Source organism: Ziziphus jujuba, chromosome 2 (assembly GCF_031755915.1).
Source record: "Ziziphus jujuba cultivar Dongzao chromosome 2, ASM3175591v1".
In the NCBI taxonomy this organism is placed as follows: Eukaryota; Viridiplantae; Streptophyta; class Magnoliopsida; order Rosales; family Rhamnaceae; genus Ziziphus; species Ziziphus jujuba.
Window position 1 is genome coordinate 5481845 of NC_083380.1, and position 27165 is coordinate 5509009.

Sequence of the window (27165 nt, forward strand, 5' to 3'; positions counted from 1 at the left end):
TCACTACTTTCTTTCTTGTAGTCATGACTCATGACCAAGCTGTTTAGTTTTTGGCACCTCGGTCTTATACTGGTTCCTATTTTGTCATATCTGCTGTTTTACTTTTAATTTTCTGTACCTTGTGATAAGCAATAGTTCTACAAACTACCATCTATTCTTTAAAGCCCATTTGATTGGTGGACCTATAAGGTATATTATTAGGTTCATTGGAATATAATAATGGAAGCTATATTGAGTTGGGACATATGAGGGTCCTATGCTGTTATTGGAAGATAGAAATTTCTTTTTTGTTCACTCCCTTCCTTTTACTATGGTTTTATGTACCAAAATGTCTTTTAGAGTTAAGGTCTTTGTATGCATGATAGACATGGATATTTTTTTCCATGGGCTTGTCATTTCTTATTTTGATTGAATCTTGAATCTATGCTTACAAAGTTTCTCATTTGTAGGATTGCTACATTGACATCTGCTCCCCAGGGGTTCTTAGCCTTTTTACTAACAATTTTGATCACCAACATCTACGACGCCATTTTGTCTAGGTATTGCTTGTTGATGATGTATGTATTTCAAATTAACTATCTATTACGTTAAAAAAAAATTTAAACTGTCAGCTAGATTTACATTTCCATCTTATACTTATATATTATATTACATAAATGGAGGCACAGATACACATACATGATGCTTGTGCCTCTATCAACATGAATTCTGCATATATTATTGAAACTTTATGTTTTAAAATGTAACGGAACTTTCTTTGATTAGAATGTAGCAGAATTATTTCATGACTATGCTTAGCTGTCCATAAACTTGTCTAGTTATGTTGGATAAGAATGCATATGGATAAAGATTTATTCATGGTAGAAATTTCTTATATTTTTTGTTGATATGTAGTTTAGTACCTTTTGTCAAGTGAATATGCATTTTGTCCTCTTGGACATGTCAACCTTTATATTCATTATAGTTTTGGAATTGTTCTAAGGTAATCGTATATCCATTCAGATTATGGGTTACAAAATATTCACAAATGAAATTCATTCAAGCTATGCGGCTAGACTTGACAATTTCCGCAGTTATGACACTGTTAGGAAGGACATAATTCAGCGATGGACATATCCATTGGTGCCAGGTGTTAAGTTTTTTGGGAACTCTTCGGTTAAATTGGAAAGATAGGGGATGTATCAAGCATCAGGTAATTATCACAAAGTTGTTATGGGATATCCTTTTTATAATTGTTTGAAGAGTTGAGAATTTTCTCATGTACTCATAGCTTTATGAATGGTATCATTTATGTTAAATATTCACATAAAAGAGAGTACCAAGTAATTTGACTTTAAGTATGCTAGAATCCTTATTTAAACATTTCTTTGTTACTTATGTTAAACTAATATTTATTTCTGTTGATATTAATAAATGCAACTAAAACAGTAGAAAAGCTCTTATCAGATAGTTGCACTTATTGGTGCTTATTACTAAAGAATAGCTTCACCTCTCTCTCTCTCTCTCTCCCTGAGAGAAAGGAGCTTTCACCTATTTTCATGGAAATGACCAAATAGATGTACACAATTTAAAGTGCAACATAATCTTCATTTTTAGAGTACAACATATCATCATCTCTAATTTCTACTGTGCTTCTCAATTGCATTTATACATAAGCTTCTTTGAGTATCCTGTATGGCTTTTAAATTATTTTATAATGGAATGAAAATTAGTGTGATTCTTGAGGGAAATACCAAAATGTGAATGGTTGCATGCTAACGTTACTGAATTCCTACTATTTCGTTCAAGCTACGAAAATTCTTTCTCTTACATTTGTTTGACTTTTATATGCTGCCACGGAGATAACATGTTTTTTCATTGGTATGGCAGATAACTAGACTTGCTTTCCCCTCAATCGATTCAAACTATATCTATGTGGAAGGGGTTGATTATGAGGTGAATTATTTAAAGGTTGATTAAGAGGGTTCCAGTGCAACATGATTTTCATCGATCTATGAACTCTGGCTTTCAATTCAATAGCAAGGATTAGGTCATTTTTGAAATTGTACTCTAATATGAGCTACTTGAATCATCAATAGCCCTTGTAACATTCAAATACTTGCAATTTTGTTTTCTTTTTCATGTTTCTTAATGGAAAATTTACTTTTTTCATTGTCGGTTGGAGGAGCAAGACCATATGTCAGTCGAACTGCATCTTAATAAAAAATTTGTGTTAATATTTTTATCAAAAAGTATAAACATTTTAAAAATATATGTTATATTTTCATAAGGTACATTCACAATTATTAATATAATTATATTTAAGCATAAAAAAATATATATAAAATACATATATGCACGATTATTTTTTATTAATAATATAGATGCTAAATATAACTTTAGTAATGATCCTTAACAAAAGAATCCACAAAAAATGGGAAAAAAGTGGAAAATTTTCAAATAAATTTGATTACAGATGGTGCATCAGTATATTTTGGGGTTTTTTCTCTTTAGGATCATTGAAGAATGTATATTATGCATGTTGTTACATTTAACACACATTAGGGATCTTATGGGGGCCAAAAAATTGGTAAAATGTGATTACCATAGGGGTTTCGATAACTATCGATGAAACCTACGGTAATTGTTCCAGCAACTACAAATTAATTACCATAGGTTTCATTGGTAATTACCGAAGCCGCTACGGTAATCAAATTTTTGTGCCAATTTGATAACTTTTTTATGACTTTTGGGGTTTTTTCTCTTTAGAATCATTGAAGAATGTATATTTTGCATGTTGTTGCATTTAACACACATTAGGAGACTTGTGGGGGCCAAAAAATTGGTAAAATGTGATTACCATAGGGGTTTCGTTAATTACCGATGAAACCAACGGTTATTTTTCCAGCAACTACAAATTGATTACCATAGGTTTCATCGGTAATTACCGAAGGTCCTACGGTAATGAAATTTTTGTGCCAATTTAAGAACTTTTTCAGAACTTTTGGAATTTGTTCTCTTTAGGATCATTAAAGAATGTATATTTTGCATATTGTTGCATTTAACACACATTAGGGGACTTGTGGGCGCCAAAAAATTGGTAAAATGTGATTACGATAAGGGTTTCAGTAATTACTGATGAAATCTACGATAATTTTTCCAGCGACTACAAATTGATTACCGTAGGTTTCATCGGTAATTACCGAAGGCCCTATGGCAATCAAATTTTTGTGCCAATTTGAGAACTTTTTCAGAACTTTTGGGATTTTTTCTCTTTAAGATCATTGAAGAAAGTATATTTTGCATGTTGTTGCATTTAACACACATTAGGGGACTTGTGGGGGCCAAAAAATTCATAAAATGTGATAACCATAGGGGTTTCGGTAATCACCGATGAAACCTACGGTAATTTTTCCAATAACTACAAATTGATTATCATAGGTTCCATCGGTAATTACCGAAGGCCCTACGGTAATCAATTTTTTGTGCCCATTTAAGAACTTTTTCAGAACTTTTGGGGTTTTTTCTCTGTAGGATCATAGAAGAAAGTATATTTTGCATGTTGTTGCATTTAACACACATTAGGGGACTTGTGGGCGCCAAAAAATTGGTAAAATGTGATTACCACAGGGGTTTCGGTAATTACCGATGAAACCTACGGTAATTTTTCCAGCAAGGACAAATTGATTACCGTAGGTTACATCGGTAATTACTGAAGACCCTAGGGTAATAAAATTTTTTTGGCAATTTGAGAACTTTTTTCAGAATTTTTTGTTTTTTTTCTCCTTAGGATCATTAAAGAATGTATATTTTACATATTTCATTTAACACACATTAGGGGACTTGTGGGGGCCAAAAATTGGTAAAATGTGATAACCATAGGGGTTTCGGTAATTACCGAACGCCCTACGGTAATCAAATTTTTGTGCTCATTTAAGAACTTTTTCACAACTTTTGGAGTTTTTTCTCTTTAGGATCATTGAAAAAAGTATATTTTGCATGTTGTTGCATTTAAGACACATTAAGGGACTTGTGGGCACTAAAAAATTGGTAAAATGTGATTACCACAAGGGTTTAAGTAATTACCGATGAAACCTACGGTAATTTTTCCAGTAAGGACAAATTGATTACCACAGGTTTCATCGATAATTACCGAATGCCCTACAGTAATCAAATTTTTTTGCCAACTTGATAACGTTTTCAGAATTTTTGGTGATTCTATTGACGGCTTCTCCAGCCTCCTTGACGCTGATTTTTCAAAAGAAACCATGGCGAGCAATGTTAGAAACTTAAAAACACCCACAAATCCTAGTAGAACCGCCACAAAACCACCATTTGCTAAAGACCCAGATTCTTCCGATCCACCATTCAAGTATTTTTGAAGCAGTAGAGAAGAAACAACCACAAGTGAGAAGGTAAAAGCATTCCGATACTCGTAGAAATAAAGGTGGGATTGAAGATGGGCATCGTCGAGCATTAGCCTGAAGATCTGAGCATTGCTTTCTTCGAACTCAAACTTGTTGTCTTTAGATTTGGTCCTCTTTCTAATCTCAATAATGAGAACCCAGAAGCCAAATCGGAGGAGCCATAAATTTTTTTCTTATATTATCTAAAATAAAAGACATACAGGTCTTTTAAAATTTTTTTTAAGGATGTAATGGATATTAAAGGAAAAAAAAAAAAAGTTGACCAATGAAGGGGTATATATCATCATAGCCCTTCTAAAGGGGACATCGGGCTAAATTCCCCTTTACAGCTCTATATTATTGGATCAGCTTTAATATCATGATTTAGCCCTTCGGGCCTCATTTTCTGGGCCTCTCCTATTGTGTTTTTCAGGGCATGACAGCATGGTCTCTCTAAACATTGCAATTGCTTCTGAGATTTCAACCTTCGTCCAAGGTTCCATGAAACTTCTTTTGATAATTTAAGGCATGCACGACTGATATCATGAAAGCAATTTACAACTTCACCGAAATGAAAATAAAATTTTAGAAGATGAATAGTCATAGCTTCATAGCATCCGAAAATCTTCTCCAAAACATGTTTTTTTTTTTTTTCCTTATTTCTTTTATAAAAGGGTGTTAATTGGATTTTAGTACTTTTTAATTTAAGCAAGTGTAATTTTGACTTTTAAATTTAAAATATTCCAATTGAAGCCCTCAAATTTTAATATGTTGAATTTTGGCCAAATTGAATTGTTAACTAACAATGGTTAAGAGTTTGGGAGTATTAAAATGCAATTTTGTTGAAATTAAAAGACTTAAATTGCAACAAATTTTAACTAGAAAGTTAAGTTGCAAAAAATGTAATTTCATATTGATTTAATATGATGCAACCATTAACTACCTTTAAAATAAATCAATTTGACCAAAATGTAACAAATTAAAATATAAAGATTTAGAATTGAATATTTTAAATTTTGAAGACCGAAAAGGAATTTTTTTTCCAAATTAAGAAAAAAAAAATACTAAAATGAAGTCTATAGTGGAAAAGATTTTATCTTATCATGCGTATCACTTCTTTACTATGTATAGGCCCATATGTAGGCATAGGTTATAAATATGTATACATGGTTAATAATCAACGATCATTGGAGCTACATAGGTTATACAAAATCTTGGATAACACAATTAAATTTGGAATTACATACAAAGAATGGTGGCTTCCATATACGTTCATAAAGAAAAAACAAAAAAAAAAATTGTTCTTATTTATTATTTATTTTTTTTATTTTAACTTTTTGCTCCCTAACTACCACATCCTGGCTCTACCAATAATTTTGTAAAGTTAAAAAATACAAAATACATATAACTATGTAACATTAATTTTTTTAAATTTCTTTATAAATTGTTCTATTTTGTTTGGTATTATCTTAATTTATACCGTCTTATATTAAATTTCAAAAAAATAATAATAAGACAAAAAATACTGCATATTTAAACTAAACTGCTTATAAAACAAATACTTTACTATCAATACGAGAATTTTATTATTTATTTATTTTGGTTAAAACTATCAATGGGAGAGTTGTTATTGTTAGAATACATAACACAAAGTAACATATCAGGCTTTGGTGACTGAACCATAATAATCTAAGATATTTTTGTTTGTTGATGTTTAATGTTTTTCGAGTTTAGTTGGAATTGAAAAAAAAAAATGGAGTTGAGGGCCAGCTCAACTGAAGGTTATCAGCTCTTGTTTGTTACCAAAACGATGAGAGTTTAGAATTTCTTACCACGTACTACGCAAAAATTGATATCTAGCGACATTCACTTAACGACGCTACGAAATAAACGCATCTAAAAAAACAAAACCGCGATTTTGAGGTTAATGCGTCAGTAAAAATTCAATAAATATATGACGTATCCAAAAACTGTCGACATCAAAAGATCGTTAAAAACAAAAAACACGCGACACATATGTTAAAAGTTGCTGAATGTGGTGCTGACTAGAGTCGCCATTAATACTGCGTGTATATTTTATCTTAATTGTATTGTACGTTTAAATGCTACTCATAAAAAATGAATACCAACCACTAATCTATGTTTACATAATAATAAAATTTAATTATATAAGGTTGTTGTTCAATTATATAATTTTTCTTGTATAGCTTATTCTTGCAAATCTCTTAAATAGTATTTTTTTATTTCAACTAAAAATAACTAGTAAAAATATTAGAACAACATAACTGAGCTGGTTTTTTTATTTTTTATTTTTTTGTTTTTTGTTTTTTTCAATAAAGGTAACAGACGACGTACTATTTAGATTGTGCGTCACCTGTTACCTTCCTTTTACTTTTTAATTTTTTTTTAAGTTCTTTTAAACAATCTAATTTTATTTCAACAATAAATAACCAGTAAAAATATTAGAGTAACAAAACTAAGATTTTTTTTTTTTTTAATATATAGTTAACAGGTGACGAACTATTTAGATTGTGCATCGCCTGTTCACTCTTATCTTCTTCTTTTTTAGTTCTTTTAATCAATCTAATTTTATTTCAACAACAAATAAGTAGTAAAAATATTAGAGTAACATAACCGAGCTGTTTTTTTATTTATTTTTTATTATATATGTTATAGGCGATGCACTAATTAGATTGTACGTTGTCTGTTCTCTTCCCTTTACTTTCTAATTTTTTTTAGTTTTTAAATAATCTAATTTTATGTCAACAACAAACAACCAGTATATCAAGACTCGTCCAAAATTCCTCACCGGAACCGTAGACAAGCCCTGATCCTAGGAAAACCCTACCGGACCTTCCAATGGAAAATCCAGCAGAACCTCCCCTAAGGGTTGGACTTACCACAAATTCCTGCACTGAAAACACACTTCTATAAACACCACCTTATTTCTCCCATCTTACTGCAATTTGTTTCCACAAATTTACAGTACTCCAAAATAATAACAGGGAATTAATGCAGTATTTAATAAAATGTGTCCAATACAGTATACAGAGCATTATACAAATAAATATGAAATTAATACAATGTCAGATAAAGAAGCAATACAAGATGAAGAGGCAAAAAGGAGGAAATGCTTCTTGGACTTTCGGCAATGAACTGAGACGTCGGGCTCGCCCTGGACGATCAACGTCTACCAATCTTTGTACCTAAGGGAACGGAATTTAGAAATATGAGATGCTAATCATCTCAGTGAGTGATCCTAACTACTGTACAATTATAATAGTAACGATAATTATAGTACATTTGGATAATTAAGAATAAATAAGTAAATAAATAATAATTAATTGAAAATAATATTTTCTCTCAAAACCCTCACCATTCACTCCTTTGGAAAGGTTCCACTTTTAAAATATTTTCGTAAAACCCAATATTTTATGCCCCGAAAATCAAGGAATAATTAATTTAATAAATAATTAAATAATCCAAATACGAATAAAATGTAATGAAATATAATAAAATAAATTTAGAATACTTGCATTAAAGAAATATAACATAAAGGAAAGATTCAATATATAATTCATAAAAATTGATTTAATAAATCAAAATAAACAGTATCAAAAATATAATTTAAATAATTACAAACAATCATGTAAAATAAGTGGTAAAAAAATACTATAATATTCATTTTGAAATATTCAACCAATCTATATAATATTTTTATGGAAAGATGCATTTTAAAAACATTAATTTAAAATAAATGACATAAAATATGAATAAATACATTTTAGAAAATACTAATTGGAAATAGATGATAAAACAAATTAAATACGTTTAATTTAAATACGATTTTAAAACTTTAGAATTTGAAATTTATATCTGGAAAATAATACTTGACGCACCACACTATATACCATGATGCCCTATGATACTCAGCGTCCCGAGCACCATCTGGCGTGAGGTTAAAGAGAGAAACTTGCATACGGTCGCTTCGGCGTCCCGACAGTGCCGCTGCTTAAACCGTCATCCCGGTCATGGAAAGGGGCAACTTATGGCCAATATCAAACTTGCCTGCCCTCGGTCCGATGGTAACTCACGGGAGACATTATAACTTGTGCGCTCATAGTACAGAACACCAGTACTGTATGAGTGAGTCTAAAACAAATAACCAAGTTTATTATTAAAATACCAAATTTTCCAAAATTCACCGTGGGAATTTTACCATTTTTCAAATTCACCATCCCACATTTTTCTTTAATAACACCAGCATAAATCCATCAATAATATATAATTTTTCTCATATCATAAAATCAACTCAATAGATTTCAAGTGCATAAATATATATTTTCAGAGCACCATAACTTAAATCAATATTTTTCTTGAAATATTGAAAATCAAATCATACCAAAAATAATATTAAAACCACATGAATTTCATAGATAATTTAATTCCACAAATCCTCAATACCATAAAATAATTTCCACAATGCATAATTTTATATAAATGCATTTTTTTTATTAATCAAAATAAATTCACAAATAAATTTCGTAATAAATCAAATAATATTATTTTTACAATTCCTTTAAATATCAAATTGTCATAAAATCTAGATTTCCATAATTTATCAAAAATCATATATTTCAATTTATTCAAATATGGGCATCAAAATTTAATTCACAATTTATCTAACAATTAACATAAAATAAAAACATTCAAATATTAAAATATCACAATATAATTAATTTGACTCCCAAAATTAATTTAGAAGGTGGGTGACTCACCTCAAGCATGCAATTAACCCAAAATCCTCCATGGGATCAATTCCACGACGCACACGTACTCCTAGAACAACAATACTACACAATTTAAATAAATTAATATTTTATTCGGGTAAATAATACCCGGTATCCGGGGGGACTAACACAAACATTAACCAAAATTTACGAGTAATATACCGAAACGAAGCTTATGGAACGAGGATTGTATTACCGGCCTCTATTGACCCCAATTCCGCCGGTGGTGGTCAGAATTTGCCTGGGAAGTATCAGTCGAACTTCATCTCCTCATAACTCGCGAACCACTTCGAATTTGAACAATTGGAGACCATATTTAAACTTAGAGGACCCAACATAGGGGGAAAAAAGTGGAAGATCAGACTGGGTTGGTCGGAAACGGCGAGAATCGCTGGAAAACTCAAACCCACCGCTGCCGACTTCACCGGCCCGATCTGGGCGCATCCGACGGTGTTTGGCCGGAAAATTTGGAGGGTGGCGTCACCGGGGAATGAGCTCCTTCTCTGGCCGGCGCGTGTGGCCATCCGGTGACCGAAATTTGAGAAACGGCAAGGACCCGAGAGGAGGAAAAAGGAAAGGAAAAGAAAGAAGAAGAAGAAAGGTTCGGGGAGGCTTTTTACCACATGGGGGAAGGAAAAAAAGAAAAGAAAAAAGAAAGAAAAAGAAAGGAAAAGAAAATAAAAGAAAATAATTAAATAATATTAAAATAATATTATTGTATAGAATAATAATAACATATTATGGTATTTAATCATGGTTGACATGTAGCATCTCACCGTTGTGACACCTGGCACCCTTTATTAAGTCACATGTGGCACATTGTTCATATATTTAAAAATAATATTAAAATAATACTATTTTTGAAAAACTCTACAGGTCCATAACTTTCAAACCACATGTCCAAATCGGACGTACCGCTAGTCTATGAACTTGTATCGACGAGTACTTCACAATCATGCATGAGTCAAAGCTCAACTTTACATGAACAAAAAGTCAACTCCGGTACCCCTTGGACAGTTTGGACCTCAACTTATTTTGCTCATAACTTTCAAACCGTATCTCTGTTTTCGACGTACTACTAGTCTATGAACTCGTGACAACGTGTATTTTTTAACGATACCTCAGTCAATGTGAAATTCCACCAGGAGCAAAAAGTTAACATTTGACCCCTTCTCGGTCAACGACGGTCAAACCTGATCAACCTTGGTCAAATTGAGAAATTTTCGATGTACTTCGGGACGGGATGTTACAAGTAAAAATATTAGACCGATAAAAACGAGCTTTTTTTTATATATACATATATATATATATATAGTTAACAAGCGATGCACTATGTAGATTGTGCGTAGCCTATTTTCTCCTCTCCTTTTTTTTTAGTTCTTTTAATTAATGTAATTTTTATTCAACAAAAAATAACCCATAAAAATATTAGAGCAACATAACTGATCTGGTTTTTTTTTTTTTTTTTTTTTGGTTATATGTGTAACAAGGGATGCACCAATAAGATTATGCGTCGCCTGTTCTCTTTTCACTTTTTTTTCTTTAGATGTTTTAATCGATATAATTTTATTTCAATAATAAATAACTAGTAAAAATATTAGTGCACCAAAACTGAGCTTTTATATATATATATATATAGTTAATAGGCGACGCACCAATAAGATTGTGCATCTCCTGTTCTCTCTTCACTTTTTATTTTTAGATCTTTTAATCAATCTAATTTTACTTCGATAATAAATAACCAGTAAAAATATTAATACACCAAAACTGAGTTTTTTTTTTTTATATATAGTTAACAAGCGACGCATTACTTAGATTGTGCATCGCTTGTTCTCTTCTCATCTTTTTTTTTTTTTAATTCTTTTAATAAATCTAATTTTATTTCAACAACAAATAACCAGTAAAAATATTAGAACGCAAAAACTGAGCTTATTTATTTATTTTTTGTTTCATATAGTTAACATGCGACGCACTATTTAGATTGTGCGTCACCTTTTCTCTCCTCATCTTTTTTTTTTTTTAATTCTTTTAATCAATCTAATTTTATTTCAACAACAAATAACCAGTAAAAATATTAGAGTGCTAAAACTGAGTTTTTTTTTTTTTTAATATAGTTAACAGGCAACGCACTATTTAGATTGTGGGTTGCTTGTTATCTTTTTAAGTTTTTTTTAGTTCTTTTTTTATATATAGTTAACAGGCGACGCACTATTTAGAATTTGCGTCGCTTGTTCTCTCCTCAGTTTTTTTTTTTTTTAGTTCTTTTAATAAATCTAATTTTATTTCAACAACAAATAACCAGTAAAAATATTAGAGTGCCAAAACTGAGTTTTTTTTATTTATTATATATAATTAACAGGCGACTCACCATTCTTCAACAAATGAATTGCCTTTTCTTCTTTTTTTTCAATTTTTTTGTTTAAACATTTAGAAACCCATAAAAAAATCAAAATAGGACCATGACAAGAATTGAAGCTAGAACCTCTTACACTCTCAAGAAATCACCACACCACTAGGCCAGATGACTTGTATGTACTAATACAACAAAAACTAGCTAATATAGTGTTAGGCGACGCATTATTTAAAGAATGCGTGACCAAATAGATGAATAGGCGGCACATTCTTCAACAAATGCATTGTCTTTTCTTTTTTTCTTTTTGAATTTTTTGTTTAAATATTTGGAAATCCATAAAAAAAAAATCAAAATAGAATCATGAAAAAAAATGAACCCAGGACCTCCTACACTCTCAAGAAATCACCACACCACCAGGCCAAATAACTTGGATGTAATAATACAACAAGAACTAGCTAATATAGTTTTAGGCGACGTAGTCTTTTAAGAAATAGTCGCTAAATAGACGAAAAGGCAAAGCATTTGTCAACAACTGCTTTGCTGTTTCACCCAACCAATTTTTAACTTCTTTTCAATTTGAAAGTTGTTTTTAGTAATTTTTTAATTTTGCAAATATGCTTTTTTTTTTTAATTTGTAGATGAGCAATCAACAAAACTAATTAAAGATAAAATTAAAAAAAAAACATGGAATAGGAGACGCATTTTAATGGATTTGCGTTGCTTGTTCCTTCAATTATTTTTTATTTTAAAAAAAAAAAGCAATTTAATAGACTTGTAATTTTTAAAAATAAGTAAACTATCATTGATCACAAACACATAAAAGTTAAGCTCATTTAACGTACTTATGTAGATAATTTGGTCAATAAATGTTTGTTGAATTAGAATTCTATATTCGATATCCTATCTCAAATTAGGTCTTGAGATATTTTGTGTCTCGTCTATACACATATATGTGAATAACTGAGAAGAGCATTGAAAAAACCACTTTCTATTTTTAGATCAATGGAATTTATGTTCATTGGATTGCTACATGAATATATTTGTAGATGGACAATTAAAAAATTCTTTAAAGATTATAAAGAAAATATAAAAAATAAAACAGGCGATACTTTTCGACCGTAATGCGTCGCTTGATCCCAAAATTCAAGAACAGGTGACCCCTTTTTAAAGAAAATGCGTCGCCTGTTCTTTCAATTAAAAAAAATAAAAATTTTGAAAGACATACAAATTTTATAAAGAATTAAGGTGTACTTGAAAAATAGAAAAATAAACAGCAATCTTCGATATTTTGCTTTGCATTTTTAAGAAATATTTTAATTTTTTATTTGTAGATGAAAAATAAAAAATTAACCAAAGAAAAAAAAAATGCAATTGGGAGAAAATGCGCATTTTTTCCATTTTTTGAAAATTTTTGGTGCGTTTTAAAATTTTTACGCTCTCTTTTGAACTCCTTTTTCTTTTTTAAAACTACATCAAGTACACTACCTAATAGATATTAGATTTATAAGCAATCTAAACGAGACTTGAAGAGTGAGATATTTCGGGTTTCTTTTTTCATTTGCCTACATTGTCGTTGGCCGGAAAACTGGATTTCTCTGTATCGCCCTCGTGATTTTCTGGGTTTCTTCTTTCTTTGTCTCCATCGTTTAAGTGAGTTTCTTTCTTCTTTGTGGTTGGCGGAGACATGAGGTGGGTTGTTTTTTTTTTTTTTTTTTTCCATTTTAACTGCAGGTTAGTTCGTTGGGTTTTATTAATCTTGCTTTTGTAGAAATTTTGTTTGTGATATTACTTGACATTGTTTTGCTAAGTTCAACAAGTATTTTATATTGAAGATCAACTTGATTCAAGATGGTCTATTGTTTTAACTTCACCATAACATCATACTTTTGTTGAAGAAGATGTTCTTGGAGATACTACGATGGCTCACAATCCATTTATCATATAGTTGTCAAGTATCGATGAAAATGATAATGAGGATGAATGTGAGAGTGATTATGTTTGTAATGAATGTGAGGAGAGAAATGTGCCTTGTCAAATCTTAAGAATAATGGTAATATTCTTTAAATTTTCATTTACTAAATTACAAATTTAATAATGATTAATATTTTATTTATTTTGCATAAGTGTTAATAACTTTTTTAATTTTTCCATATGCAATATGAGGGTATAATATCGTCAACATGAAGACGTCAACTTCCATCTCAATGAGGGTGTAATATTAAATTTGTTATGAAAAATACAATAATTTACAAATTATGTAAAAATATGTCAATGAGATGATATTTAATTTATTTGATTATTAATTTGTTATGACAAAATATTTATTTTAAATTTTTATATTCTAATTATTTTGAATGAAGCTAGTTTTCATTTCTTTGTATTTTAATTATTTTTATATTTTTACTATTTTAATCACTTTTCACAAAATAAATAAAAAAAAGAAAGGACGACGCATTAACAAATAATGCATCGCTAAAAGTGTCGATGCGTCGCTAAATAGGTGACTTTATTAATGCGTTGTTAAATAGTCAATGCGTCGCTAAATAGGCGATTCATTAGCGACTAATATATTTAACGACGCTATATGAAACAGTTGCTAATATATTTTTAATGATATTATTGTGAAGCATTGCTATAAGTGGATTGATGGAATGTGTCGCTAAAAATCAATACGCATCACTAAAAACTAAAATATAGGCGACTCTCATACTGCGTCACTTGTTGTCTTACAAATTTAACAACAAAACGTTAAACAATGTTGTACGATACATCGTTACTTATTTTATGCAACGCATTTAATACATCGTTTATAAATATAATTCTAGTAGCGATGTGGATCAAATCCAAAATTTAATTAAAAATAAAATAAAATAAAATAAGACAAAGTTTTCGGTGCGCATCACAACTCGAAAAAGTAGAATGATTTAAATAAAATTAATTTAAAATGAAAATGAAAATGAAATAAAGAGCCAGGCGGTCCACTTTTCCAAGTTTATTATTATTTCTCTATCTTCACCTTGTGAGCACCAACCACGAATTAAAAATTAAGAAATCAAAATAATAAAATATATTTTATTAAATAATAAAAAGGAAATAGGAAGCGTACATGGACCAAAGAAAATAATTAGCAATTAATTAAAATAATTTATTCCCGAGCATTAATTGCATGCATAGAAAGCAGTGTCTCATTTTAAGCAAGAAGCAAGAAAAAAAAAAAGAATGCAAAACGTTACTCAGCCAGCACTATTCACTGTTGGGCTGGTACCATTCAAGAGTTACCACATAGCAGTGTGGACCCACTGCACTTACCGAGCTTTTTGTAATTTTTGTTGTTAGGTCTGGGTTTTCTAAGGTCCAACCACTGGCTAGTCAACATTACTCAGAAATCAAGCTGGTTTCATTTGTTAAATTTCTTTCATTTTTTTTTTTAAACTCAAATTTTAACACTATATACTTGGTACCCTCTAGTTTTATGGTATTGCAATTTAAATTTTTTATTTTAAAGTCTACCACATTAAGTTTTTTTTTATTATTTTTGTTTTGGTACAAATTAATCCAATTGAGATGATATCGGAAAATATATTTGACATGATTTGATGGTCCAATGTCAAAATATTAAATTATATTCATTAAATTGTTTTTTTTTTAAACCTATATATTATGTTTGCTGTTATTAATCTGAAAAAAACATTGAAGTTAATTAACAAAATGTGAGTTAGATTATTAGTATGACAAGATCGGTGTGATAATTGCGTTTAATCATTTTTCTTACCTAAAACACACTCGATATTAAAATGAATATGTTGCTTTTTTAAAATTGGTTCGTTGAAATAATCCGTGTGTGTGACAACTGCTTTAGAATTGTTGAGATGGTTACATAAATTGTGAAGCTTGGGCAAAATATATATAAAAAATTTGCCCCTGGTAGAAAATCAAGGACATTGTATAGAAAACTGTGGAAAAGGCATCTTAATAATGCCAACCCAACTTCATGAGAATGGGACCCAAATGTAGAGACCGGAAAATAAAAAACGACCAAAAGAAAGAAATAAATAAGATAGCACTCTTCTCAGATAGCGTTGTCGGTGGCTCTTATCCTTTCTTTTATTTTATTTTCTTGCTGCTGAATTACGCGTGCTTATTCATCATGCACTAATCACAAATTAAGGAATAAAGGTAATAGTAAAAGGAAAGAGCAGTTAGCAAAGTCAACATTGACCAAATAAACAAATTTAAGATTCAACAAGCATAAAGCTCTTCCTAACTTTACTTCAATACAACACAACCCAACCCAACCCAAACTCACTCTTGCGCTGATCAGTTGCTCTAATTCTTTCTGTTTGCAAGTGAAGAGCTTTCTTTCCATATCTATGGCTGAACTGATTGCTGGAGCCTTTTTCACCGCTTCTTTTGAGCGGTTCTGTAATATGATTCTTTCTGGCGAGGTTCTCAAATTTGTTAGCGCAAAGAAACTCAATGATAGGATGCTCAAGAAGTTCAAGACCATGTTGCTGTCTGTTAAGGCATTGCTGAATGATGCTGAGAAGAAGCAAATATCCGACCCAGATGTAAGGCAGTGGCTGGATGAGCTCAGAGACACCATGTACGATGCAGAGGACTTGGCCTATGAGATCCAGACTGAAGCTTTGCGATGCAAGATTGAAGGTGGTCAGTCTGGAAGCCGCATATTCCAGGTATTTAATTTCACATCTCGATTCAATATTAAGAATCTTGAAGATAGGATAGTGGAGATCTTTCACACATTTGAAGGCGTTGTGAACCAAAAAGATCTCCTTGGTTTGACTCCATCAGTAGGTGTTCATCTGAATAGATCTTCATCATCTTCTCCACAACTACTACCTGTGGAAGAAGAATCTGATATCTACGGCAGAGACGATGACAAAGCTGCTATCGTTAAGCTGCTGCTGTCTGATGATGATCATGATGATGTGGTAGGTGGTAATAAGATATCTGTAATTCCCATTGTGGGCATGGGCGGTATTGGCAAGACCACCCTTGCTCATCTTGTTTTTAATGATGTCAACGTGGTGAAAAAGTTTGACCTCAAGGCTTGGGTTACAGTATCAGATGAATTTGATGTTTTCACATTGACAAAAACAATTTTTGAAACAATCACTGGGCAAAAGGATTGCAGTATCAAGCATCCACATCAACTTCAATGTGAATTAAAAAAGGCTATAGAAGGGAAGAAGTTTCTTTACGTTCTAGATGATGTTTGGAACGAAAATTATAACCTTTGGGATAATTTAAGGAGTCAATTTACATTTGGAGCATCAGGGAGTAAAATCATTGTTACTACACGCAATGAAAAAATAGGATCTATGATGGGTACCGTTCCCATTTATTATATTGGAATAATATCAAATGAAGATAGTTGGCAATTATTTGCAAAACACGCATTCCAAAAAATAATAAATCGAAGTGCACTTCAAGAGTTCGAAGAAATCGGTAGAAAAATTGTCAGAAAATGCAATGGCCTTCCTTTAGCTATTAAATCGCTTGGTGGTCTTTTGTGCTACAAAAAGCATATCGATGAATGGGAAGATATACTAAATAGTGACACATGGAAGATGGAGGAGTGTAACATTCTTCCCGCACTTTGGTTGAGCTACAACTATTTGCCTCCACATCTTAAACGGTGTTTTGCTTATTGTTCAATCTTTCCTAAAGATTTTGAAATTGACAAGGAAAGATTAATTCTGTTATGGATGGCAGAAGATCTTTTACTGCCCCAAGAAAATATGACGCTAGAAGAAATTGGGGAGAACTACTTTAATGATCTCGTATCAAGGTCATTCATTCATTATACTAAAGGCGTTGTATTCCCTTATTACCATATGCATGACCTTGTTAACGATTTAGCTAGCTTTGTGTCAGGAGAATTTTGTTTGAGAATGGGTGATGGCTCCTTCAAAGGTACTACAGGGAAGATTCGTCATTTGTCTTACATGACATCTAAGAGCCATGATATCAAGAAGCTAGAAGAATATTCATCCAAAAGTAAGGTGCTGCGCTCTTTATTGTTTGATTCTAGAATATTGTCCGTACAATTTTTGGCAAATCTCGAACAATGTCTGAAAGGGATGCGATGCCTAAGAATGCTTTCTCTATGTGAGAATCATATTATGACATGCTCTGGTTTGGTTCCTATTACGATAAGCCTCGATTTGATTGGCAATTTGAAGCTTTTAAGGTATTTAAACTTATCTAATACTGATATTAAAGAATTACCCGATACGATTTGCACTCTATACAATTTGCAGACTCTCCTGTTAGAATATTGCACACATCTTTATCGGTTGTCTAGTTCAATCGGCAATTTGAAGCACCTAAGATACTTGAAGTTGTCAGCGTGCCGTAACATCAAAGAGATACCTGATGGATTGTGTAATTTGCACAATCTGCATTATCTGGGATTGAGGAATTGCAATTCTCTTTCTCGTTTACCAACCAATATGTCAAGAATGATCAACCTGCGTTATCTGTACTTTTTCAATACTGGGGTGAGAGAGATGCCACCACAAATGTGCAAATTGAAACATTTGCAACATTTATCACCTGCCTTTCTTGTAGACAAAAATGGTGGGTGTAATATTAGAGAGTTGGGTAATCTTCAAGATCTGCGTGGTTTTTTTGGGATAAAAAATCTTGAAAGTATAGTGAATGTTGGAGATGTTAGGGAGGCCAAATTGAAAGATAAAAGGCGTATTACAGTGGTGGAATTAGAGTGGTGTGGTGAAACGGATGATTCAGAGAAAGCACGAGAGGTACTTGAGGCGCTTCAACCTAACACAAATGTCCAAAACCTAAGAATTTTGAATTACAAGGGTACAAGCTTTCCGAGTTGGATAGGGCATCATTCATTCAGTCAAATAGTATATCTGTCTCTATCTGGATGTAGTAATTGTTATTTGCTGCCGCCACTTGGACAGCTACCTTCCCTGAAAGATCTTGAACTTCGGGGATTTGAAATGGTGGAGAGAATAGGTGATGAATTTTATTATTCCTGCAGCAGCGGTAGTATTGGTTCTTCTTCCATGACTAATGCACCAGTACTAGTACCATTCAAGTCCTTGGAATCTTTACGCCTCAAGGATTTCAGTGAATTAAGAGAATGGAAGGAGTGGTCATTAATGATGGGAGGTGATGTTGGAGGAGGAGAAGGTACTAGAGCTTTCCCATTACTCAAAACGCTTAAATTATCAGGTTGTCCGAAGATAAATGAGGACAGCTTACCTTCTAATTTTCCATCCTCCACAATTCTTCTAATCAGGGAGGGATGCCAACAACTGGTGGCTTCGCTCCAAAGTCATCAACCTCCACGGCTGGGTGAATTGCTGCTACATAATGCAGACGTGGTGTCATTTCCACCACAAGATGGATTGCCCTCCAATATCCATACAATTTTAATTTTTGGATGTGACAAACTGAAGTCACTTGCGAAACAGGGATGGCCGGCAAATTTGAAATCGCTTCGTATTGAAAGTTGCAAAAACCTGTTGGTGGACGTAGATTCATTTCCGGAGGAAGGGCAACTTCCCACAACTCTGACTCGTCTTAAGCTTGTATATGTTGAAAAGCTTAAATCATTAAATGGAAAGGCTCTTCGAGACCTGGTCTGCCTTGAACGACTCAGCATTAAACATTGCCATCAGCTGCTGCGCTTGCCAGAAGAAAGGCTACCCGATTCTATTTCTCGGTTGACCATCACAAGCTCTATTGGTCGGCTAGCCTACAGGTGCAAGAGAGATACAGGGGAAGATTGGCCAAAAATTGCTCACATCCCTCGCATCAAAGTTGTTAGTAAGTCATTTCAATATTTGATTCCTTTCTTCATGATTTGATTTTATATACGTACACTACTTATGTTCTGTTTGTTCCCAACATAAACATATCAAATTCCTATATATATAATTTATATTTTTTTTCTTTTTTACTTATCCAAGTTCAATAATTTTTTTTTTTTTCTTTTCATTTCTTTCTGTAAAATTACCAGTAGATTTCGTATCCCATGCTATATTCTATACGTTACATACATATTATCTGGAAAATTAATATCGCTAATGCTTTTGGCAGAACTTCCTTGATTCAAGATTCGGATGAAGAGTAGTTTTAATGAACATGTCCCTCTTTAGGTAATTTACATATATATATATATATATATATATATTATTGTTGACATTTTGCTTCAACTTTTTCTTTTACAAAAGTTTTACTTTTAGATGAATGTTATGTCATCTCTTCACTTATTTTAAACAATAATGTTACGATACCAATTTGTCAAACATTAATATATTCGACACACAATTTTCCATATATCATTAGTATAAATATAATTGATACTTATAGCATTAGTGTTCTACAAGCACTTGTTACTCATCATTTTGCATTCCGATTCCCATATGTGCCTAATACACTTTGTGCATGTTTGAAGTGTAGCATTAAAGCCCAATCCAATTTAGTTTTACATTCAAATAAACCATTTAATCTTAATTTTGAGTTAAAATATTTTCGAGGATACATATGTGTATGTTGCTTTCATCTTTTATTGCTTGTTTGATCGTCCGATTACAAAAGTACCTTATCAGGGTCGTTCTGAACTCATTTGATTAAATTTCCAAGGATTTGTCTCTGCTTCTCATTCAATTTACATTGTTAGTAATTAAGATAAGTCATCAATTTACATTTGCCAATTCAAAAGAATTTCAGTTTGAGATGGGTTTTTACACACCTCTGGAAAAACCTAATGATTATATTTCATGGATTCCAAGTTCTTTCTACTGCAGTTACAATGCCGGAAGCAGAAGTGCTGTGATTCACCATAGAGGATTCGGCACTGCCAAACTTTTGGGTTTTCCTATTCAGTTGTAGCTCTTCTTGCATTTCAATGTTCAGGTAACTTTGCATGCTCTCTTTAACTCTCTCAAACTACTTTTCAGATTTGAATCCTTAATACATGAATCTATGAAGCTTCATTTGTGATTTTAACGCATGCAGACTAATCTCATGAAAATGACACAATGTTGCATAAGTGAAAAGGAAATTTTAGAAGATAAGTACAAAAGCTTCATAGCATCCGAAATTTTTCTTCAAAACATGCTCTTTTTGGATAAAAGGTTAAATTAGTTTCCACAATTTTGGTACACGGATGCCTAGTACAGTAGCGCTTGGATCCTAGAAACTAATAAATCCAATAATTTGAAAGATAAAAAGAATACCATGCATCCATTTGGATCGAAAATCCGGTGACCTTGACTGTTGCGATGTCTAGGAACTCCATTGAATTCCAACAATTCAAAATTGGAGCTACTATGGAAGAAATTCTCGCTTTTCCTGAAAGTCTCAGGCAGAAATCGAAAGCATTTGGAAATTTGGAACTTTTTATGTGAAGATGAAAATGGTGTACAGCTCCAAAATGTCTTTGAATGTGAAAAGTAAGTAGAATCAAAAGCATTGTGTTTGATTATATTCAGCGAAAATCTTTGCTTACACAACTCAAAATGAAATTTTGATTTCTTGCAGATACATGATGCACCTCTATCCTCCAGTATATATAACCACTTTTCTCTAGAAGAACCACTGCGTTGATTTCTCCTCTTCACCTTTCGCTATGAAGGTGAAGCTGATTTAGAAGTTGCAAACTTTCCCTTGCCTTGATCTTATCCTCTTGCCATTTTGGAAGCTCATAGAAGTTTGTACTATGTTTTAAAGCAGCCATTCTATGTCAGACACTACCTGAATATAATATTACTAGATTCTATAACACGTATCTTTCATTGTTTGAGATTTTGATTTTCTCTTATGAATTGAAGATACCAAAAGAGAGTACCCTAATTAGAACGAAAGTAACATTAAATAGATCAAAAGTACACTAAATACAAAAACATAAGCAAATCAAAAGTGATTACACGCTGCAGCATTTCATGCTTTGAATTTCCACTTATGAGCACTCCTGGTCCGCTTACAATGCCTTGATAATATTGGGATTCAAGTGTTCGGTTGTTCCAAGCCTTGACAAAGTCTGAAAATATTTCTTGGGTAGACTCTGACGATAAGTCAGAAAATCTTCTTTCAGCCATGTGCAAATTCATTGCTCTGAGAAATAGTCATCATTGGACAGCTCGTGGAAGTTTTAATTCTGAAAGAATAATGAAAAATACCATGCATCAGAACCCAACATAGTTAAATACCATCACCACCCCCCAAACCTTCAGTTTTTTACCAGAACACTCATCTAATATTTGGAAGTACCTTCTTCTTCGGAGGCTGAAGAAGAGCTTCTCTTCCTATTCTTCTTCTCGTATTTCCTATCGCTCCCCATAATTTGAAACAGAACCAAAGCAATCAACTTTTTCATGTAATTTAGTAGGCTTAAATATTGAAACAAATTCTTTTCTCGCTACTCACTTATTTTATTTAGAAAACACCATCTTAAGAGTACAATATTTACGTGTCCGACCCCAATTCCCCAACTTTAAATACTCTTTTCCCCCCAACAGTCCCTGCCATATTCGTAAGGTACAAATAACCTAAACTACAGTAGAAGGGTTTGTTTCGTATTTTTAGGAAAGCTAACTAATTGTTCTAAATGGAAATATATTTTCAAAAAATATTTTTATAATAGTGTTCAGATAACTTTTAAAAAATATTTTTGATTTTCAAAAACATCTTCTTGCATTCTGATTGAAATTAATAAAGACTAGCTTTTTAGAAGTACATGTAAATAAACATTTACTATCCAAACAAGGCATCCTATTTTGTATGAAAAATTGTCTGACAAATCAAATCATCCAAACGAAAATTTTTTAGTATTTCTTTCCATGAACATCTATGATATACGAACCTACTCTTGAACCACAATTTGGATGTGTTATAATCGACTTTTTTAACAGAGTGTATAGAGAAGCCCGTAATTTTATATTTACAAAATTACAAGGCTCATTTGCAAGGGGAAAAAATGGACCAAAAAAAAAAAAGGTAAAAACAATATGCTATAGATATCGAGAACACAATCAACAGGAATGAGAATTTCAAAGGTCATATATATATTCATAAATTGTGTAATAACTAACGGTACCTTTGGTAAGAAAATTCAGGAAAGTGCGTCAGTTCCTTGAAAACAGTTTCTACAGAAGAGAAGAAAACATCAAAACCATAATTCTTCCCTCCATATTGCACATAAAGGTATTCTTTTGGAGACAACGGTGGGGGTAGAATCTCACTGATCTCTGATAAATCTGAGGTGGGTGATCAAGGTTTGTCTTTCTTCATCACAGAGTAATAATAAACATCATCAACAAGAAACCAAACAAGATCCGGGTCGATACAAGCAAGTCCATGAAGAGCAATGATGGATGCATCTCGAAGCCTCACAACGCCACCACAAGCAATCCACACCACAAGACGATTGACCTTCTTTAGAACAACTTCCAATGCCAAAGCACTTCCTTTTGTTCTGGGACAAATTAGCAATCATATTGAGCATTGTCACTTGGACTTTCAGAGTTTGGGAATTTCAGCCACCGAGTCCTCTGAAGAATTGGAATTAATGCATCTGTAGGGAAGTTGGTATATGGAATGGTGAAGTGGACAAGAGTTTCCAGAAATGGGAACCATCCGTATGTAAATGGCTCGATAAGAAATCTTCTCCTCTGATTTGTACAACATTGCTTACCACACTCAAAGATCTTCCAACAGCCTGATAACGGAAGGCACAGTGAACTTGACAGAATCACTTCTTCAACTTCTTCTTTAGTGTAACATATAGGTTGTGACACCCCATACCAAAAAATATACATGATTAAACAAGTTTAACTAAGTTCACTAAGTTTGACCAAGTGAACAATATGTGGGTCCAAGTTGACTTTTTTGATAGCCAATATTTTTTATTTGAATGAGATACCATTGCGTAGATCTCGTCGATATGAGTTCATAGACTAGTGGCACATCAAATTCCGAGTCACGGATAAAAAGTTATGGTCCTGAGAAGTTTTAAGCATAAGTTTTATATCAGTGTCCAAACCAGTCCCTAGTTTTTGTCTGTTAGTGACCTTAGACTCTATATAAGCCTTGGTAAGCATGCCAAATAGGAACCAAAGCCCAAAATACCTACTTCGTCTCCAAAATCGGAGATATTCTCCCCTAAGACCCATTGGTTCGAAATGGGTCGTTTCTACCCGTTTACCGTCAGATCGGGTCACTGCTGTTTTGATCATTTCCAACCAACCACCACTTACACGCATAGCCATGTAGAAAGGTCACTTGAAGGTGAGCTCAACCATGAAATTTCACGACAAACGGCGGCCGGACGCGCCCAGATCTGGCCGGCGAAGTCCGCGATAGCCGGTGAGGTGGATCGCCGAATTTTCTCATTTTTTGGCCGTTTTAGGCCATCCCATACACCTTTTCCACTATTTTTGACCACTATGAACTCATTTCCGTGGTTATTTTTCCCATATTCCTTACCGTTTGGGAGATACGACGACGGAAACTTTAGCCAAAGCTTCACCCAAGTTTTTCGGCCACCAAAGGAAACTTTGGACCAAGGTGAGCATACTGGTAGGTTCTTTGTCTCTTGGGCTTTCCATCAATATAAAATTTATGAATTTTGGAGGTTGTTTGATAATTTCTCTATTTTTGTGTCAATTAGTTAATTTTCGGATAAGTTAGGGATTGTGTTTGGACAAAATTGATCAAATTAGTTAAAATTGAAGTTGAATTAGTGAAATTGGATATTATTAGGATCCATTAGGTGTTAAATTTTGAACTATTAAGCTTCTGGTGAAAATCCCCAATTTTGGGTATTGGGTCCTGAGGACACACGGTATAATTAGACTGTCCGGTGTCCAATTTATGCAATTTTGTAGTACTGTAAATTATTTTGAGACATTTGAGTTATACAAGTGTATTTGGTTTAGTTGTTTGGAGCCTGAGAAATATTTTATCATATTACAGGCACTCGAGTTGAGCCTGAAGACGATCCTATGGAGGAGCAGACATGAGCATCTACAGTACTGTGAGTGGCTATTAGTTTTAAAAATGTTTTGGGTATATAGTATAATATATATATGTGGTTTGAGTATTTTAGTTATACCTATCGTTTGACTTGAATGCTCATTCTATAGATACTTGAGGATCTGCTGTTACTTATATGTGTTATCATTTTATATGACTTTTAATAATATTTTAAGTAATTTTCAATTTTAATGGGTCTATAAATGGACTTGTGGTATTTAAATATCTTGGTAATTAAATTGAGATTTTAAATCATTTCGGAAACTATTTGGTTTGAGAAACCAGATTGAAAATCATATGATTTTGAGCATGATCAAATATTTTATAATTTTATGTGCTTAAAATTGGTTTATAGTAAATATACTTCACTGTGGTATTTCTGGTTTTCATATGAAATGATGTTTTGAGATTTTTGAAGTATTTAAATAAGCAGTGGAAGTCTAAATGTTAAATTATGATTTATGATACAGTATCGTTTGGAACATTATATATATAATCTTACAAGATTGTTTCAAGGATACTGTATTGGTTATTTTTAAACTGATGTACCATGTAATGCCAATATCTTGGATCAGTATTATATTATATTATATTACAGCGCACTAGGTTTACCACGGTGCCGTGAGGTTGGTTTCATCCAACGGTTATCTATTACTACCATGGACTGTGAGGTCGGGTTTATCCGACGATTTATTATTATTATTACCACGATGCCATGAAGTTGGTTTCATCCAACGGTTATCTATTATTACCACGGACTGTCAGGTCGGGGTTATCCGACGGTTTTTTATTATTACCATGGTGCCGTGAGGTTGGTATCATCCAACGGTTTATTATTGCCACGGATCGTGACATTGGATACTCCCAACGATTAATTGATATTTCCGTGACACCCTTCGTATATTGAGGGTCGTGAGGTGGGTGTCTCCCACGGTTTACAGATTGGTACATCGTTTAGTACATTTTGCACGTTTGAACATATTGTTGATTTACAAATATTGTGGTGATTTCTGCATTCTCATATTTATTTGGTGGAACTATATTTATTATATTTTATGCTCAAATATTTATATCTTGATTTGAGACATTTTATAATATTACAATGATCGTTCATTTTATATTTGAGCATCGGTTTTATGATATTAATTTGAGATACAAATTTGGGTTTTGTGAAATGATTTTTAAATGGGAAACTTTTCAAATGAGTGGAACGAGAGGTCTTGAGGAAAGATTTTTCATAAATGAATTATTATTTTTCTATTATATTATGCCACTCACTGAGATTTCTTTATCTCATGTTTTATTTGTTTTAAATTCATTCCCCTAGGTCCAGGCAGCTAGTAGCAGTCTACCCCGCGCACAGCTTATCGCTTGTTTCTTTCCACTACAGCAACCGTATTTATCCTTTCTTTATCTATTGTTATCTTCTGGACTTATTTATTATTTATTTGTACTCTTAGACTTCGTTGACACTCTTAGAATGCCTTGATTTTAAATATGGAACTCAATAGAGACCATGGTACTTATGTGTGTAGTTATGGCCTGTAGTATAGTAGGCCAGTTGTGGATTTTACGTTGTTGTGGATTTATTTTTATATATACATATTGAGGTATTATTGTTATCGCATGTGTTCGTTGTCCACATTTTAAGGTGAGGTTCCATTGGATATTCTTTAAGGATTGTCTGGTGGTACTTCACCAAACAAGACCACCCGGGAGATCTTGGAAGGGTTCCAAGGGCAGGTCCTGTCAGCTTGGTATCAAAGCTTTAGGTTCTAAATTTTTGGGGGTTGCGCATTGCTGTGCAACTCATCTTGTGTTTTGCATACTTTCCTAACCTATTTCTTGAAATTGATTTCATTTCTTTTGTTCGTGGAAATAGTTCCATTTTTCCTTATGGCACACAGAGGTAGACGTAGGTCTTAGCAGGCTTCAACCGAAAGTACAGATGCACCCACTTATGAGGAGCATATTGTCGAGTGCCTGGTTCGATCACTCGAGAGGAGTTAGTTTACTGGATATACTGTTGATCAGGGTTGTAGACTTGGAGCAGTGAGTTTTGATGGCTTCACGGACCCTATTGTAGCCCTATCTTGTTTAAATGATATGGAGAAAATCTTAGATGAGGGTATGCAGTGTCCGGATGAGGACAGAGTCAGGATAGCTAATTTTATGCTAGGGGGTAATGCAAGAAAGTGATGGGCTTAAGAGAGGACTAGGAGACACCACACTTGAGCACAGTTTAAGATCGCTTTTCATACTGAGTTCTGCCCTCCAGGTTTTATTAAGACTAAGAGACTAGAGCTTGAGACACTCACTCAGTGTAGCATGATAGTTTCTAAGTACGAGCGGAGGTTCAGGGAGCTATTGAAGTTTTGTCCCAATTTAGTTGCGAATGAGGTTAGCAAGAAGAGGAGGTTCCTCGATGGATTGAGTGAGCCCATAGCTTTGAGCATCTCAGGTGTTGTTCACCCCACATATCAGTCGATGAGAGATGCTGCCTTTGAGGTAGAGAGATAGGCTTTGATTCGCAAGACTTAGCACCGATCATATGATAGTTTATCTTCGGGGAGCCTCAACTAGGGATCATCGAAGAGGGGTA

General features: G+C 32.8%; 2 protein-coding genes across 3 annotated transcripts in view; one reads left to right on the top strand and one right to left on the bottom strand.

Annotated features, from left to right (window-relative positions):
• Positions 1 to 21906, bottom strand: part of LOC112489590 (style cell-cycle inhibitor 1-A) — a 96814-nt gene extending 74908 nt beyond the window's left edge. The window contains exon 1 of the mRNA XM_060814336.1: positions 21801 to 21906. Coding sequence (XP_060670319.1) covers positions 21801 to 21906 — 106 coding nt within the window. The remainder of the gene's footprint in view (positions 1 to 21800) is intronic.
• Positions 15816 to 21284, top strand: LOC132800502 (putative disease resistance RPP13-like protein 1). 2 transcript variants are annotated; one of them, XR_009635627.1, is made up of 5 exons: positions 15816 to 19352; positions 19626 to 19684; positions 20336 to 20444; positions 20821 to 20983; positions 21072 to 21284. XR_009635627.1 is itself a non-coding variant. In XM_060814335.1 (2 exons), exons 1-2 carry the CDS (start codon positions 15899 to 15901, stop codon positions 19634 to 19636), a joined length of 3465 nt encoding a protein of 1154 aa, XP_060670318.1. In that variant the 5' UTR covers positions 15816 to 15898; the 3' UTR covers positions 19637 to 20324. The 2 variants fall into 2 exon arrangements, 1 of the variants encoding a protein (XP_060670318.1); XM_060814335.1 differs by lacking the exons at positions 20336 to 20444; positions 20821 to 20983; positions 21072 to 21284 and having other exon boundaries at positions 19626 to 20324.
• Positions 21907 to 27165: the final 5259 nt, after the last annotated feature.